The sequence below is a fragment of the Panulirus ornatus genome, chromosome 57 (genome assembly GCF_036320965.1).
Source record: "Panulirus ornatus isolate Po-2019 chromosome 57, ASM3632096v1, whole genome shotgun sequence".
NCBI lineage: Eukaryota > Metazoa > Arthropoda > Malacostraca > Decapoda > Palinuridae > Panulirus > Panulirus ornatus.
Genome location: NC_092280.1, coordinates 13,777,508 through 13,794,612, shown reverse-complemented (window position 1 = coordinate 13,794,612; position 17,105 = coordinate 13,777,508). Strand labels below are relative to the sequence as shown.

Sequence of the window (17,105 nt, the reverse complement as noted above, 5' to 3'; positions counted from 1 at the left end):
TGAGGTGGTTTGATCGAGTGAGTAACGTAAGGGTAAGAGAGATGCGTGGAAATAAAAAAAACGTGGTTGAGAGAGCAGAAGAGGGTGTTTTGAAGTGGTTTGGGCACATGGAGAGGATGAGTGAGGAAAGATTGACCAAGAGGATATATGTGTCGGAGGTGGAGGGAGCAAGGAAAAGAGGGAGACCAAATTGGAGGTGGAAAGATGGAGTGAAAAAGATTTTGTGTGATCGGGGCCTGAACATGCAGGAGGGTGAAAGGAGGGCAAGGAATAGAGTGAATTGGAGCGATGTGGTATACCGGGGTTGACGTGCTGTCAGTGGATTGAATCAAGGCATGTGAAGCGTCTGGGGTAAACCATGGAAAGCTGTGTAGGTATGTATATTTGCGTGTGTGGACGTATGTATATACATGTGTATGGGGGTGGGTTGGGCCATTTCTTTCGTCTGTTTCCTTGCGCTACCTCGCAAACGCGGTAGACAGCGACAAAGTAAAAAAAAAAAAAAAAAAAAAAAAAAAAAAAAAAAAAAAAAAAGTTTGTTGAGTATTTCTGGGAAATTATATGGGAGGGTATTGATTGAGAGGGTGAAGGCATGTATAGAGCATCAGATTGGGGAAAAAGCAGTGTGGTTTCAGAAGTGGTAGAGAATGTGTGGACCAGGTGTTTGCTTTGCAAAATGTATGTGAAAAATACTTAGAAAAGCAAATGGATTTGTATGTAGCATTTATGGATCTGGACAAGGCATATGATAAGAGTTGACAGAGATGCTCTGTGGAAGGTATTAAGAATATATGGTGTGGGAAGGAAGTTGTAGAAGCAGTGAAAAGTTTTTATTAAGGATGTAAGGCATGTGTATGTGTAGGAAGAGAGGAAAGTGATTGGTTCTCAGTGAATGTAGGTTTGCGGCAGGGGTGTGTGATGTCTCCATGGTTGTTTAATTTGTTTATGGATGGGGTTGTTAGGGAGGTGAATGCAAGAGTTTTGGAAAAAGGGGCAAGTATGAAGTCTGTTGTGGATGAGAGAGATTGGGAAGTGAGTCAGTTGTTGTTCGCCGATGATACAGCGCTGGTGACTGATTCATGTGAGAAACTGCAGAAGCTGGTGACTGAGTTTGATAAAGTGCGTGAAAGAAGAGAGCTGAGAGTAAATGTGAATAAGAGCAAGGTTATTAAGTACAGTAGGGTTGAGGGACAAGTAAATTGGGAGGTAAGTTTGAATGGAGAAAAACTGGAGGAAGTGAAATGTTTTAGATATCTGGGAGTGGATTTGGCAGCAGATGGAACCATGGAAGTGGAAGTGAATCATAGGGTGGGGCAGGGGGCGAAAATTCTGGGGGCATTGAAGAATGTGTGGAAGTCGAGAATATTATCTTGGAAAGCAAAAATGGGTATGTTTGAAGGAATGGTGGTTCCAAAAATGTTATATGGTTGCGAGGCAAGTTCTGTACATAGAGTTGTGCGGAGAAGGGTGGATGTGCTGGAAATGAGATGTTTGAGGACAATATGTGGTGTGAGGTGGTTTGATCGAGTAAGTAATAACAGGGTAAGAGAGATGTGCGGTAATAAAAAGTGTGGATGAGAGAGCAGAAGAGGGTGTTTTGAAATGATTTGGTCACATGGAGAGAATGAGTGAGGAAAGATTGACCAAGAGGATATATGTGTCAGAGGCAGAGGGAATGAGGGGAAGTGGGAGACCAAATTGGAGGTGGAAAGATGGAGTGAAAAAGATTTTGAGTGATCGGGGCCTGAACATGCAGGAGGGGGAAAGGCGTGCAAGGAATAGAGTGAATTGGAACGATGTGGTATACCAGGGTCAAGGTGCTGTCAGTGGATTGAACCAGGGCATGTGAAGCGTCTGGGATAAACCATGGAAAGTTCTGTGGGGCCTGGATGTGGAAAGGGAGCTGTGGTTTCGGTGCATTATTACATGACAGCTAAAGACTGAGTGTGAACGAATGTGGCTTTTGTTGTCTTTTCCTAGCGCTACCTCGTGCACATGCAATGGGAGGGGGTTGTTATTTCATGTTTGGCGGGGCGGCGATGGAAATGAATAAAGGCAGACAGTATGAATTATGTACATGTGTATATATGTATGTCTGTGTGTGTATATATATGTATACATTGAGATGTATAGGTACATACTTACTGATGTCCCTGTGGATAAGGGAGAAAGAATACTTACCACGTATTCCCTGTGTGTCGTAAAAGGTGACTAAAAGGGCAGGGAGCGGGAGCTGGAAATCCTCCCCTTCCGTTTTTAATTTTCCCAAAGAAGGAACAGAGAAGGGGGCCAAGTGAGGATATTTCCTCTAAGGCTCAGTCCTTTGTTCTGAACGCTACCTTGCTGATGCGGGAAATGACGAATATGTATGAATGATACTTAAGTATGGTACTAATTCTTAATCTGATATTCCATTTCACAAATACGTTTTTCAGGACACAACAATCTTTACCCCGCTTTCATAAACACCAGAGACCTCATACCCTTATCATATACTCAAGTGCCACATCCCCACCCAAGCAGTCAATCTCCCAGCAGCAAAATTGGTCCCTTGCATGAAAATGGCCAAAGGACTCACTTAATGCCCTTCAAAATTCACTCCTTTCTTTTTCACCCTTCTCACTACCAGGCAAATAATCTCTAAGAATTGCAATCGCCTACCTCCTGTGGTCGATTTTCATTCTCTCCAACATCAAGTCCGGAACTCATTTCTCTGAACTCTTCAATGCAGTCTTTAAACTCATTCTTCACTGTGACTGCCACTCCTAAATTTGCCTTTGTCTTCTCACTAAAGTGAGACTTTACCTCTTCAACACTCCTGAACCATTCTACCCAACATCCATCAATTTGTTTCACTCAGAGCCAGAACATCAAGGTTTCTCTCATCCAACATAGCACCTATACTTCCCTTCCTTTCCATCTTGGTTACAACCATGCATATTAAAAGCCCCCAGCCTGAGTCTCTGAGAACAAATCCCTACTTGGGTCCTTCTGTTCCTGTTCTCAGAAACTCATAATACACAAGAGGAGGGTTTCCAAATCCCAACTCTCAACTGTGATAGTTAACTCATGTAACATGCAGGAGATATGACAGTAGAACTCTTACTCCCCTATCCCTAAGAGTATCATCAAACTTTTTAACCCCGAGAACCCTTTCTCCAAGGGTTCCTGCAGCTTCTCAGCAATACAGGTTATACCTCTAATCAGGCACTCTGTGGTCAAGCATGTTTTAAATCTGCCACCAAGGCTGTGCTGTTAGCAGTGCTAAAGTGCCAAAATATGTTTACACTCCAGCAAAGCTAATCAACAGTCCTGTTAATTTCTTATATCAAGTTTTTGCTGAAAATGAAAGCCAGAAAAGTTTAAAGTTTCAGGAATCTTTGAAAGGTGCCTTGAGTACAGAGTTAAACAGTGCACTTGTAAAGTGTTTTAAGTTCTGACATAATGAAGGTGTAAGCATTTCTGGGGAGATGCTTATCAAGCTGGCCAAAGCTTTTCATAGAGTACTAAAGCTAGACCATGAAAGTGAATATATGCAATGATAATTCCACAAGTTTAAGTGGAGACATGGAATTCCAACACACAATGTGAGCGGAGAAAAGTGTAGCACTGACAGGGAAGCTGTGAGATCATATTAAGAGAATCGTTAAAAACTACATTTCTCCACTAAACAATCAACAGCAATTTGTACAGAGGGAGAAAGAGTATGAGCCAGCTGCCTGGTTGGGACTGATGCAGTGGGAGCCAGCTGCCTTGACAATAACAATAAAACAACAATAACAACATGTCAACCAAAGCCAACTACCAAACTATGGTCATTCATTACATTAACTACTCATCACAAAGATGCGACAAAGTTTGTGGTTGAATCTGCAAAGTTAGTGGCAGCGGTAAACTAAGTCTGGGGATGCTTCTGATGTAAATTGATGTAACAATAAAAACCTTGTTTGAAAGATTTAATAGATGTATTATTTTTCATATTTCAAACTTTGTTCTACCTTTGATAACACAGCAATATGTATGTGGAATGTGCAGGCAAGACCAGATGTCAGAAAAAGTTTACATGGGGGTTCTCTTCGAGGTCACTTTCTGTATTCCAGCATTTTCTGTGCTCTGGCAACGGCCAGGTCCTAAGGCTGCCAGAATAAAGAGGTTCAACCTGTACTACCATCAATAGCAGGGAACAGATGGACTCCTTTGGAGTGAGAAGTTCTTCAGTGAGATTTTACTCTGAAGATATAACCTAGCAGAAGATGAATTCTCACTTGCAGAGTGAACTTAAGCTGGCAAAGTCTGGTAACACTTCCCCTAGGATAAACATTATCAAATAATGTGCACACCTGCCATGTGTAAAGTTAAATTTGCTGGTCAATCTTCTACATTACTATCTTTATATCATACATAATCACAGTTTCCCGCATCAGTGAGGTAGCATCAGGAAACAGATGAAGAAATGGCCCATCCACACATATGCACACTTTTTTTTTCATGCTATTCGCAATTTCCCACGTTAGCTAGGTAGCGTTAAGAATAGAGGACTGAGCCTTTGAGAGAATATCCTCACTTGGCCCCCTCCTCTGTTCCCTCTTTAGGAAAACTAAAACAAGAGAGGAGGATTTCCAGCCCCCTGCTCGCTTCCCTTTTAGTTGCCTTCTATGACATGCAGGGAATACTTGGGAAGTATTCTTTCTCCCCTATCCCCAGGGATGTACATCTTTTTTTTTTTTTTTTTTTTTTTGCTTTGTCGCTGTCTCCCACGTTTGCGAGGTAGCGCAAGGAAACAGACGAAAGAAATGGCCCAACCCACCCCCATACACATGTATATACATACGTCCACACACGCAAATACACATACCTACACAGCTTTCCATGGTTTACCCAGACGCTTCACATGCCCTGATTCAATCCACTGACAGCACGTCAACCCCGGTATACATCGCTCCAATTCACTCTATTCCTTGCCCTCCTCTCACCCTCCTGCATGTTCAGGCCCCGATCACACAAAATCTTTTTCACTCCATCTTTCCACCTCCAATTTGGTCTCCCTCTTCTCCTCGTTCCCTCCACCTCCAACACATATATTCTCTTGGTCAATCTTTCCTCACTCATTCTCTCCATGTGCCTGAACCATTTCAAAACACCCTCTTCTGCTCTCTCAACCACAATCTTTTTATTTCCACACATCTCTCTTACCCTTACGTCACTTACTCGATCAAACCACCTCACACCACACATTGTCCTCAAACATCTCATTTCCAGCACATCTATCCTCCTGCGCACAACTCTATCCATAGCCCAAACCTCGCAACCATACAACATTGTTGGAACCACTATTCCTTCAAACATACCCATTTTTGCTTTCCGAGATAATGTTCTCGACTTCCACACATTCTTCAAGGCTCCCAGAATTTTCGCCCCCTCCCCCACCCCTATGATCCACTTCCGCTTCCATGGTTCCATCCGCTGCCAGATCCACTCCCAGATATCTAAAACACTTCACTTCCTACAGTTTTTCTCCATTCAAACTCACCTCCCAATTGACTTGACCCTCAACCCTACTGTACCTAATAACCTTGCTCTTATTCACATTTACTCTTAACTTTCTTCTTTCACACACTTTACCAAACTCAGTCACCAGCTTCTGCAGTTTCTCACATGAATCAGCCACCAGCGCTGTATCATAAGCGAACAACAACTGACTCACTTCCCAAGCTCTCTCATCCCCAACAGACTTCATACTTGCCCCTCTTTCCAAAACTCTTGCATTCACCTCCCTAACAACCCCATCCATAAACAAATTAAACAACCATGGAGACATCACACACCCCTGCCGCAAACCTACATTCACTAAGAACCAATCACTTTCCTCTCTTCCTACACGTACACATGCCTTACATCCTCGATAAAAACTTTTCACTGCTTCTAACATCTTGCCTCCCACACCATATATTCTTAATACCTTCCACAGAGCATCTCTATCAACTCTATCATATGCCTTCTCCAGATCCATAAATGCTACATACAAATCCATTTGCTTTTCTAAGTATTTCTCACATACATTCTTCAAAGCAAACACCTGATCCACACATCCTCAACCACTTCTGAAACCACACTGCTCTTCCCCAATCTGATGCTCTGTACGTGCCTTCACCCTCTCAATCAATATCCTCCCATATAATTTACCAGGAATACTCAACAAACTTATACCTCTGTAATTTGAGCACTCACTCTTATCCCCTTTGCCTTTGTACAATGGCACTATGCACGCATTCCGCCAATCCTCAGGCACCTCACCATGAGTCATACATACATTAAATAACCTTACCAACCAGTCAACATATGTACATATGTACATATGTACATATACATATATATTTTTTTTTTTTTTTTTTTTTATACTTTGTCGCTGTCTCCCGCGTTTGCGAGGTAGCGCAAGGAAACAGACGAAAGAAATGGCCCAATCCCCCCCATACACATGTATATACATACGTCCACACACGCAAATATTCATACCTACACAGCTTTCCATGGTTTACCCCAGACGCTTCACATGCCTTGATTCAATCCACTGACAGCACGTCAATCCCGGTATACCACATCGCTCCAATTCACTCTATTCCTTGCCCTCCTTTCACCCTCCTGCATGTTCAGGCCCCGATCACACAAAATCTTTTTCACTCCATCTTTCCACCTCCAATTTGGTCTCCCTCTTCTCCTTGCTCCCTCCACCTCCGACACATATATCCTCTTGGTCAATCTTTCCTCGCCTTGCTCCCTCCACCTCCGACACATATATCCTCTTGGTCAATCTTTCCTCACTCATCCTCTCCATGTGCCCAAACCACTTCAAAACACCCTCTTCTGCTCTCTCAACCACGCTCTTTTTATTTCCACACATCTCTCTTACCCTTACGTTACTCACTCGATCAAACCACCTCACACCACACATTGTCCTCAAACATCTCATTTCCAGCACATCCATCCTCCTGCGCACAACTCTATCCATAGCCCACGCCTCGCAACCATACAACATTGTTGGAACCACTATTCCTTCAAACATACCCATTTTTGCTTTCCGAGATAATGTTCTCGACTTCCACACATTCTTCAAGGCCCCCAGAATTTTCGCCCCCTCCCCCACCCTATGATCCACTTCCGCTTCCATGGTTCCATCCGCTGCCAGATCCACTCCCAGATATCTAAAACACTTCACTTCCTCCAGTTTTTCTCCATTCAAACTCACCTCCCAATTGACTTGACCCTCAACCCTACTGTACCTAATAACCTTGCTCTTATTCACATTTACTCTTAACTTTCTTCTTCCACACACTTTACCAAACTCAGTCACCAGCTTCTGCAGTTTCTCACATGAATCAGCCACCAGCGCTGTATCATCAGCGAACAACTGACTCACTTCCCAAGCTCTCTCATCCCCAACAGACTTCATACTTGCCCCTCTTTCCAAAACTCTTCCATTTACCTCCCTAACAACCCCATCCATAAACAAATTAAACAACCATGGAGACATCACACACCCCTGCCGCAAACCTACATTCACTGAGAACCAATCACTTTCCTCTCTTCCTAGACATACACATGCCTTACATCCTCGATAAAAACTTTTCACTGCTTCTAACAACTTTCCTCCTACACCATATATTCTTAATACCTTCCACAGAGCATCTCTATCAACTCTATCATATGCCTTCTCCAGATCCATAAATGCTACATACAAATCCATTTGCTTTTCTAAGTATTTCTCACATACATTCTTCAAAGCAAACACCTGATCCACACATCCTCTACCACTTCTGAAACCACACTGCTCTTCCCCAATCTGATGCTCTGTACATGCCTTCACCCTCTCAATCAATACCCTCCCATATAATTTACCAGGAATACTCAACAAACTTATACCTCTGTAATTTGAGCACTCACTCTTATCCCCTTTGCCTTTGTACAATGGCACTATGCACGCATTCCGCCAATCCTCAGGCACCTCACCATGAGTAATACATACATTGAATAACCTTACCAACCAGTCAACAATACAGTCACCCCCTTTTTTAATAAATTCCACTGCAATACTATCCAAACCTGCTGCCTTGCTGGCTTTCATCTTCCGCAAAGCTTTCACTACCTCTTCTCTGTTTACCAAATCATTTTCCCTAACCCTCTCACTTTGCACACCACCTCGACCAAAACACCCTATATCTGCCACTCTATCATCAAACACATTCAACAAACCTTCAAAATACTCACTCCATCTCCTTCTCACATCACCACTACTTGTTATCACCTCCCCATTTGCGCCCTTCACTGAAGTTCCCATTTGCTCCCTTGTCTTACGCACTTTATTTACCTCCTTCCAGAACATCTTTTTATTCTCCCTAAAATTTAATGATACTCTCTCACCCCAACTCTCATTTGCCCTTTTTTTCACCTCTTGCACCTTTCTCTTGACCTCCTGTCTCTTTCTTTTATACATCTCCCACTCAATTGCATTTTTTCCCTGCAAAAATAGTCCAAATGCCTCTCTCTTCTCTTTCACTAATACTCTTACTTCTTCATCCCACCACTCACTACCCTTTCTAATCAACCCACCTCCCACTCTTCTCATGCAACAAGCATCTTTTGCGCAATCCATCACTGATTCCCTAAATACATCCCATTCCTCCCCCACTCTCCTTGCTTCCATTGTTCTCACCTTTTTCCATTCTGTACTCAGTCTCTCCTGGTACTTCCTCACACAGGTCTCCTTCTCAAGCTCACTTACTCTCACCACCCTCTTCACCCCAACATTCACTCTTCTTTTCTGAAAACCCATACAAATCTTCACCTTAGCCTCCACAAGATAATGATCAGACATCCCTCCAGTTGCACCTCTCAGCACATTAACATCCACAAGTCTCTCTTTCGCACGCCTGTCAATTAACACGTAATCCAATAACGCTCTCTGGCCATCTCTCCTACTTATATAAGTATACTTATGTATATCTCGCTTTTTAAACCAGGTATTCCCAATCATCAGTCCTTTTTCAGCACATAAATCTACAAGCTCTTCACCATTTCCATTTACAACACTGAACACCCCATGTATACCAATTATTCCCTCAACTGCCACATTACTCACCTTTGCATTCAAATCACCCATCACTATAACCCGGTCTCGTGCATCAAAACCACTAACACACTCATTCAGCTGCTCCCAAAACACTTGCCTCTCTTGATCTTTCTTTTTTTTTTGCTTTGTCGCTGTCTCCCGCGTTTGCGAGGTAGCGCAAGGAAACAGATGAAAGAAATGGCCCAACCCACCCCCATACACATGTATATACATACGTCCACACACGCAAATATACATACCTACACAGCTTTCCATGGTTTACCCCAGACGCTTCACATGCCTTGATTCAATCCACTGACAGCACGTCAACCCCGGTATACCACATCGCTCCAATTCACTCTATTCCTTGCCCTCCTTTCACCCTCCTGCATGTTCAGGCCCCGATCACACAAAATCTTTTTCGCTCCATCTTTCCACCTCCAATTTGGTCTCCCTCTTCTCCTCGTTCCCTCCACCTCCGACACATATATCCTCTTGGTCAATCTTTCCTCACTCATTCTCTCCATGTGACCAAACCATTTCAAAACACCCTCTTCTGCTCTCTCAACCACGCTCTTTTTATTTCCACACATCTCTCTTACCCTTACGTTACTTACTCGATCAAACCACCTCACACCACACATTGTCCTCAAACATCTCATTTCCAGCACATCCATCCTCCTGCGCACAACTCTATCCATAGTCCACGCCTTGCAACCATACAACATTGTTGGAACCACTATTCCTTCAAACATATCCATTTTTGCTTTCCGAGACAATGTTCTCGACTTCCACACATTCTTCAAGGCTCCCAGAATTTTCGCCCCCTCCCCCACCCTATGATCCACTTCCGCTTCCATGTTTCCATCCGCTGCCAGATCCACTCCCAGATATCTAAAACACTTCACTTCCTCCAGTTTTTCTCCATTCAAACTCACCTCCCAATTGACTTGACCCTCAACCCTACTGTACCTAATAACCTTGCTCTTATTCACATTTACTCTTAACTTTCTTCTTTCACACACTTTACCAAACTCAGTCACCAGCTTCTGCAGTTTCTCACATGAATCAGCCACCAGCGCTGTATCATCAGCGAACAACAACTGACTCACTTCCCAAGCTCTCTCATCCCCAACAGACTTCATACTTGCCCCTCTTTCCAAAACTCTTGCACTCACCTCCCTAACAACCCCATCCATAAACAAATTAAACAACCATGGAGACATCACACACCCCTGCCGCAAACCTACATTCACTGAGAACCAATCACTTTCCTCTCTTCCTACACGTACACATGCCTTACATCCTCGATAAAAACTTTTCACTGCTTCTAACAACTTGCCTCCCACACCATATATTCTTAATACCTTCCACAGAGCATCCCTATCAACTCTATCATATGCCTTCTCCAGATCCATAAATGCTACAGTCAGTCAGTTGTTGTTCGCTGATGATACAGCGCTGGTGGCTGATTCATGTGAGAAACTGCAGAAGCTGGTGACTGAGTTTGGTAAAGTGTGTGAAAGAAGAAAGTTAAGAGTAAATGTGAATAAGAGCAAGGTTATTAGGTACAGTAGGGTTGAAGGTCAAGTCAATTGGGAGGTGAGTTTGAATGGAGAAAAACTGGAGGAAATGAAGTGTTTTAGATATCTGGGAGTGGATCTGGCAGCGGATGGAGCCATGGAAGCGGAAGTGGATCATAGGGTGGGGGAGGGGGCGAAAATTCTGGGAGCCTTGAAGAATGTGTGGAAGTCGAGAACATTATCTCGGAAAGCAAAAATGGCTATGTTTGAAGGAATAGTGGTTCCAACAATGTTGTATGGTTGCGAGGCGTGGGCTATGGATAGAGTTGTGCGCAGGAGGATGGATGTGCTGGAAATGAGATGTTTGAGGACAATGTGTGGTGTGAGGTGGTTTGATCGAGTAAGTAACGTAAGGGTAAGAGAGATGTGCGGAAATAAAAAGAGCGTGGTTGAGAGAGCAGAAGAGGGTGTTTTGAAATGGTTTGGGCACATGGAGAGAATGAGTGAGGAAAGATTGACCAAGAGGATATATGTGTCGGAGGTGGAGGGAACGAGGAGAAGAGGGAGACCAAATTGGAGGTGGAAAGATGGAGTGAAAAAGATTTTGTGTGATCGGGGCCTGAACATGCAGGAGGGTGAAAGGAGGGCAAGGAATAGAGTGAATTGGAGCGATGTGGTATACCGGGGTTGACGTGCTGTCAGTGGATTGAATCAGGGCATGTGAAGCGTCTGGGGTAAACCATGGAAAGCTGTGTAGGTGTGTATATTTGCGTGTGTGGACGTATGTATATACATGTGCATGGGGGTGGGTTAGGCCATTTCTTTCGTCTGTTTTCCTTGCGCTACCTCGCAAACGCGGGAGACAGCGGCAAAAAAAAAAAAAATATATATATATATATATATATATACATAAACTCCTACATACACACAAATACATAACAGCATATACATACACAGACATCACATACATACTCATACACATATTCATAATCACTTGCCTTCATCCATCCCTGTTGCTACCCCGCCCCACAGGAAAACAGCATTGCTATCCCCTGCTCCAGCAAGGTAGTGCCACGAATACAGACAAAAAGGCCACATTCGTTCACACTCAGTCTCTAGCTGTCATGTGTAATGCACCCAAACGACAGCCCCCTATCCACATCCAGGCCCCACAAAACTTTTCCATGGTTTACCCAAGACACCTCACATGCCCTGGTTCAGTCAAGTGAAAGCACATCAACTCCAGTATCCCACATCATTCCAATTCACTCTATTCTTTGCGCACCTCTCACCCTCCTGTACGTTCAGGCCCTGATCGCTCTAAATCTTTTTCACTCCATCCTTCCACTTCCAATTTGCTCTACGGCTTCTCCTTCTTCCCTCCACCTCTGACACATATATCCTCTTTGTCAACCTATCCTCACTCATTCTCTCCATGTGTCCAAACCATTTCAACACACCCTCTTCTACTCTCTTAACCATACTCTTTTTATTTCCACAAATCTCTCTTACCCTTACATTACTCAATCAAACCACCTCACACCACATACTGTCCTCAAACATTTCATTTCCAACACTTCCACCCTCCTCTGTACAACCCTATCTATTGCCCATGCCTCACAACCATGTAACATTGCTGGAACTTCTATTCCTTCAAACATACCTATTTTTGCTCTCTGAGATAACATTCTCTCCTTCCACACATTCTTCATCGCTCACAGAACCTTTGCCCCCTCCACCACCCTTTGACTCACTTCTGCTTCCATGGTTCCATCCGCTGCTAAGTTCACTCCCAGATATCTAAAACACTTCACTTCCTCCAATTTTTCTCCATTCAGACTTACATCCCAATTAACTTGTCCCTCAACCCTACTGAACCTAATAACCTTGCTCTTATTCATATTTACTCTCAACTTTCTCCTTTCACACACTTTTCCAAACTTACCCCCTAACCACACCATCCATAAACAAATTAAACAACTATGGGGACATCACACACCCCTGCCGCAGACTGAAATTCACTGGGTGCCAATCACTCCCCTGCTTCTAGCCACTTACCTCCCACACTATATACTCTTAAAACCTTCTACAAAGTGTCCCTATCAACCCTATCATATGCCTTCTCCAGATCCATAAATGCTACATACAAATCCACTGTTTTTCTAAGCATTTCTCACATAAATTCTTCAAAGCAAGCACAAGATCCACACATCCTCTTCCACTTCAGAAACCACACTCCTCCCCAACCTGATGCTCTATACATGCCTTCACTCTCTCAATCAATACCCTCCATTCTACATTACATAAAATACAAAATTTTTCTGCAACATGAATTTTCTATCTTATTAAATTATTTTATTAGTAGGAAATAAGAATTTTCAATGTTGGGCAAAACAAATCCCTGATGGATCAAAGAATTTTGTGGTGTATTTTTCAATTGTAGAGAAAACAATAAAATGCACAATTTGCTTTCCTTCCTACAATGGGTTCCCTAAATTGAAAAGTGAATATCATTCAAAGGTTCAGTCTAAGTTGGTATTTTCAAATATGAAAGCCATTAAAATTACCTCTGATGCTTCTTGAAGAACCTCAACGAAGTTAGCCGCTTGGAAGAATCTTGATATGGGAACTTGGTTGAAGAGTGTGGTAGCGCCCTCTACATATCCTTCTGCTTTGCTACGTGTCTGTAGAAAATACTCCATTAAACCAAGCATACTCCATAAGTGTTAAATCTTCATCTAGAACATCAATGATCCTTACTAAAAATATCTACAACTTACTATTGATACCCTAAACTGTAGCATTCTGATGACATATTATGGATTTGTAAGATGAGAATTAGCATACATTGTTGACTTGCAACACATCTGGTTTGTACTTTCAACAGATTTAAAAAATCTTACCTTCATATTTTCCCTGTATCAAATAACCTTTTCTTTTAATGATAAAACTTAGTATATTTTGAGATTTTTTTGTACTTAACCATACTTTACTGATAACATGGGAAAATACGATTTGATTCCTATCCCACCAATTGGCAATTTATATTTATGTCTCACCTGTCAGCAGACTGCTTCCAAACATGAGGGCATTTGCAACAAGCCACTGTTTGTCTTCATTCCTACCCTGTCATTCATTACATACACAGTATGTGCTACCTCCAAAGTCTATAAATCTCTCCTTAACTACCATTTCCCTAAGCCTCTTGAACAACAGTATCTTCCTTAACAACAAGCAGACTTTTGATAGGATATGGCATAATTGTCTAAGAACTTGTCTTTCAGGTGTCCATCCCTCACTCTGTTCTCTCATATCCAACATTCTCTCTGAAGCATACATTTCTGTAAGTTTTCTTATCATAACTGGTGTTCCTAGTAGTTCTGTGTTAGGTGTTAAAGACTCATCTCTTCTAAGCCACAAATGTGACCATACAAAATACTGAGTCATTTAGGGCTGCTACAGTGCCAAGTATGTACAGGGACACCACTGAATTTCCAGCAACTGATGGTTCGGTACCTCCTTAAGTCAAGACAAAATTACGTGAGGAACTTGAAATTACCACAGCCACCAGACTAGTTTATTGGGCAGCATAGATGGCGTTAAGTGTAGGGCACACTTATTTACATTGTTTACACTGCACTTGTTGGGGGTGATATCACAATTCTAAGATATTCTTAGCTTATTTTGCTTAAATCTAACCCTAGCTATGGCTTCTACGACATATGAGAGTGTCAGTCGCGGTGTCAAACATAAACACCAGTCCATATTGACCCAAGATAAAGTAGAACTGTTGAAAAAATGGACCATGGTGTTTCAGTGCGTAAGCTGTGTGACATCTACAGTACTGGTTCATCAACTGTTTATGATATAAAGAGGCAAAGGGAGAAAACATTGAAATTCTAAGCAGAAAGCAATTCCAAGAAGCAAATGATGATTAGAATAATTATGAAAGATGGTAAGAGTACTGAGCATGATTGAGTGATGATGGAATGATTTCCACAGTGTCATAATGATGGAGCGGACTTGTCAGGTAGCATGATAATGGACCAGGCTAAGTTGTTCCATAAAGAACTTAAATTTTTGTTTAATCTTGTTTAATCAATACCTGCAATCTTGTTTCACTAATGCACTATTGTACAAGTACCTGTACTTCATTTATTCATTTAATTTACATTTAATATTTATCTAATTCAAATTTCTAGCAGTCCATGGTATACTTTAGACACATGGGAGATGTATAATTAGTGGGTCTGAGGTGTGTTGAATTATTATTACAAGACATTGGCTTTGGAACCAAGAGTGCTGGAAAATCGGAGGTGTTCTTGTATTTACTGACAAGACTGATTCAAGAGAAATCCTACTTATCAACTCCTCCAATATGACACTGGAGATGGACCCACTTTCCAAATGCTACACTGATAATTCTTTCTCCCTCTTTTTTTTAAATGTAATTTCAGATTCTTTTCCTTAGAGTCATCTATTTTCAGGCTTCTTACATTAGCTAGACCAGTAAGTGGGCCACATTGTGAGGATAAACTGGAAGAATTGGTAACTTGAAACTATTTAGACTCAACCCTGTCCAGTAAGAATGTAGTGCTAGAACCTTCCCAGATGAGGGAGCAGTTATCCATACTATGACAAATTAATTCTTTATATAAATGAAGTAACTATTGAGGAGAAAGTAAATTTACATAATCCAAACAGATCTCCCTTCTGATGTGAAGTTTCCAAGACCGGTTAGATGTTACAGTGACACCATGAATATTCAGTGAGTTAAGAGGTCAAATTACAGATCCACCAAAACATAAGGGAAAGATGTGAGGGTTTTTGGAAAGAAATAGGCAGGAACTGGGTATTAGAGGTATTAAACTAAGCATGGTTCTGTCTATCCCAATGAGACATCCTGTCCATGTCTGAGTTTACACAAACTGCATAAGTGCATTATGAAAGGATGACACAGATGATGTAGTAATGTAGATACAATATGAGTTAAAAATAATTTAACAAGCTGGAATAAAGACTTAGGAGTGTGGATGGAGTATCCAGACACAGAAATGAATGGGGAGTAAGGTTATGATGAGAAAAGATGATACATAGAAACCAGAAGAAGCAAATGAGGATCTGGTAAGAATAATCAAGGAGAATCTAAAGAAAAACAGCATATTATTTTGGGAAAGTGATTGGTTCTCAGTGAATGTAGGTTTGCGGCAGGGGTGTGTGATGTCTCCATGGTTGTTTAATTTGTTTATGGATGGGGTTGTTAGGGAGGTAAATGCAAGAGTTTTGGATAGAGGGGCAAGTATGAAGTCTGTTGGGGATGAGAGAGCTTGGGAAGTCAGTCAGTTGTTGTTCGCTGATGATACAGCGCTGGTGGCTGATTCATGTGAGAAACTGCAGAAGCTGGTGACTGAGTTTGGTAAAGTGTGTGAAAGAAGAAAGTTAAGAGTAAATGTGAATAAGAGCAAGGTTATTAGGTACAGTAGGGTTGAAGGTCAAGTCAATTGGGAGGTGAGTTTGAATGGAGAAAAACTGGAGGAAATGAAGTGTTTTAGATATCTGGGAGTGGATCTGGCAGCGGATGGAGCCATGGAAGCGGAAGTGGATCATAGGGTGGGGGAGGGGGCGAAAATTCTGGGAGCCTTGAAGAATGTGTGGAAGTCGAGAACATTATCTCGGAAAGCAAAAATGGCTATGTTTGAAGGAATAGTGGTTCCAACAATGTTGTATGGTTGCGAGGCGTGGGCTATGGATAGAGTTGTGCGCAGGAGGATGGATGTGCTGGAAATGAGATGTTTGAGGACAATGTGTGGTGTGAGGTGGTTTGATCGAGTAAGTAACGTAAGGGTAAGAGAGATGTGCGGAAATAAAAAGAGCGTGGTTGAGAGAGCAGAAGAGGGTGTTTTGAAATGGTTTGGGCACATGGAGAGAATGAGTGAGGAAAGATTGACCAAGAGGATATATGTGTCGGAGGTGGAGGGAACGAGGAGAAGAGGGAGACCAAATTGGAGGTGGAAAGATGGAGTGAAAAAGATTTTGTGTGATCGGGGCCTGAACATGCAGGAGGGTGAAAGGAGGGCAAGGAATAGAGTGAATTGGAGCGATGTGGTATACCGGGGTTGACGTGCTGTCAGTGGATTGAATCAGGGCATGTGAAGCGTCTGGGGTAAACCATGGAAAGCTGTGTAGGTGTGTATATTTGCGTGTGTGGACGTATGTATATACATGTGCATGGGGGTGGGTTAGGCCATTTCTTTCGTCTGTTTTCCTTGCGCTACCTCGCAAACGCGGGAGACAGCGGCAAAAAAAAAAAAAATATATATATATATATATATATACATAAACTCCTACATACACACAAATACATAACAGCATATACATACACAGACATCACATACATACTCATACACATATTCATAATCACTTGCCTTCATCCATCCCTGTTGCTACCCCGCCCCACAGGAAAACAGCATTGCTATCCC

At 42.2% G+C, this 17,105-nt stretch overlaps 1 protein-coding gene across 1 annotated transcript in view; it reads right to left on the bottom strand.

The window, feature by feature from the left end:
- The window catches only part of LOC139766191 (pre-rRNA 2'-O-ribose RNA methyltransferase FTSJ3-like), a 295,857-nt gene extending 282,502 nt beyond the window's left edge, over positions 1–13,355 (bottom strand). The window contains exon 1 of the mRNA XM_071694463.1: positions 13,194–13,355. Coding sequence (XP_071550564.1) covers positions 13,194–13,340 — 147 coding nt within the window. The 5' untranslated portion in view covers positions 13,341–13,355. The remainder of the gene's footprint in view (positions 1–13,193) is intronic.
- Between the last annotated feature and the right edge of the window lie 3,750 nt (positions 13,356–17,105).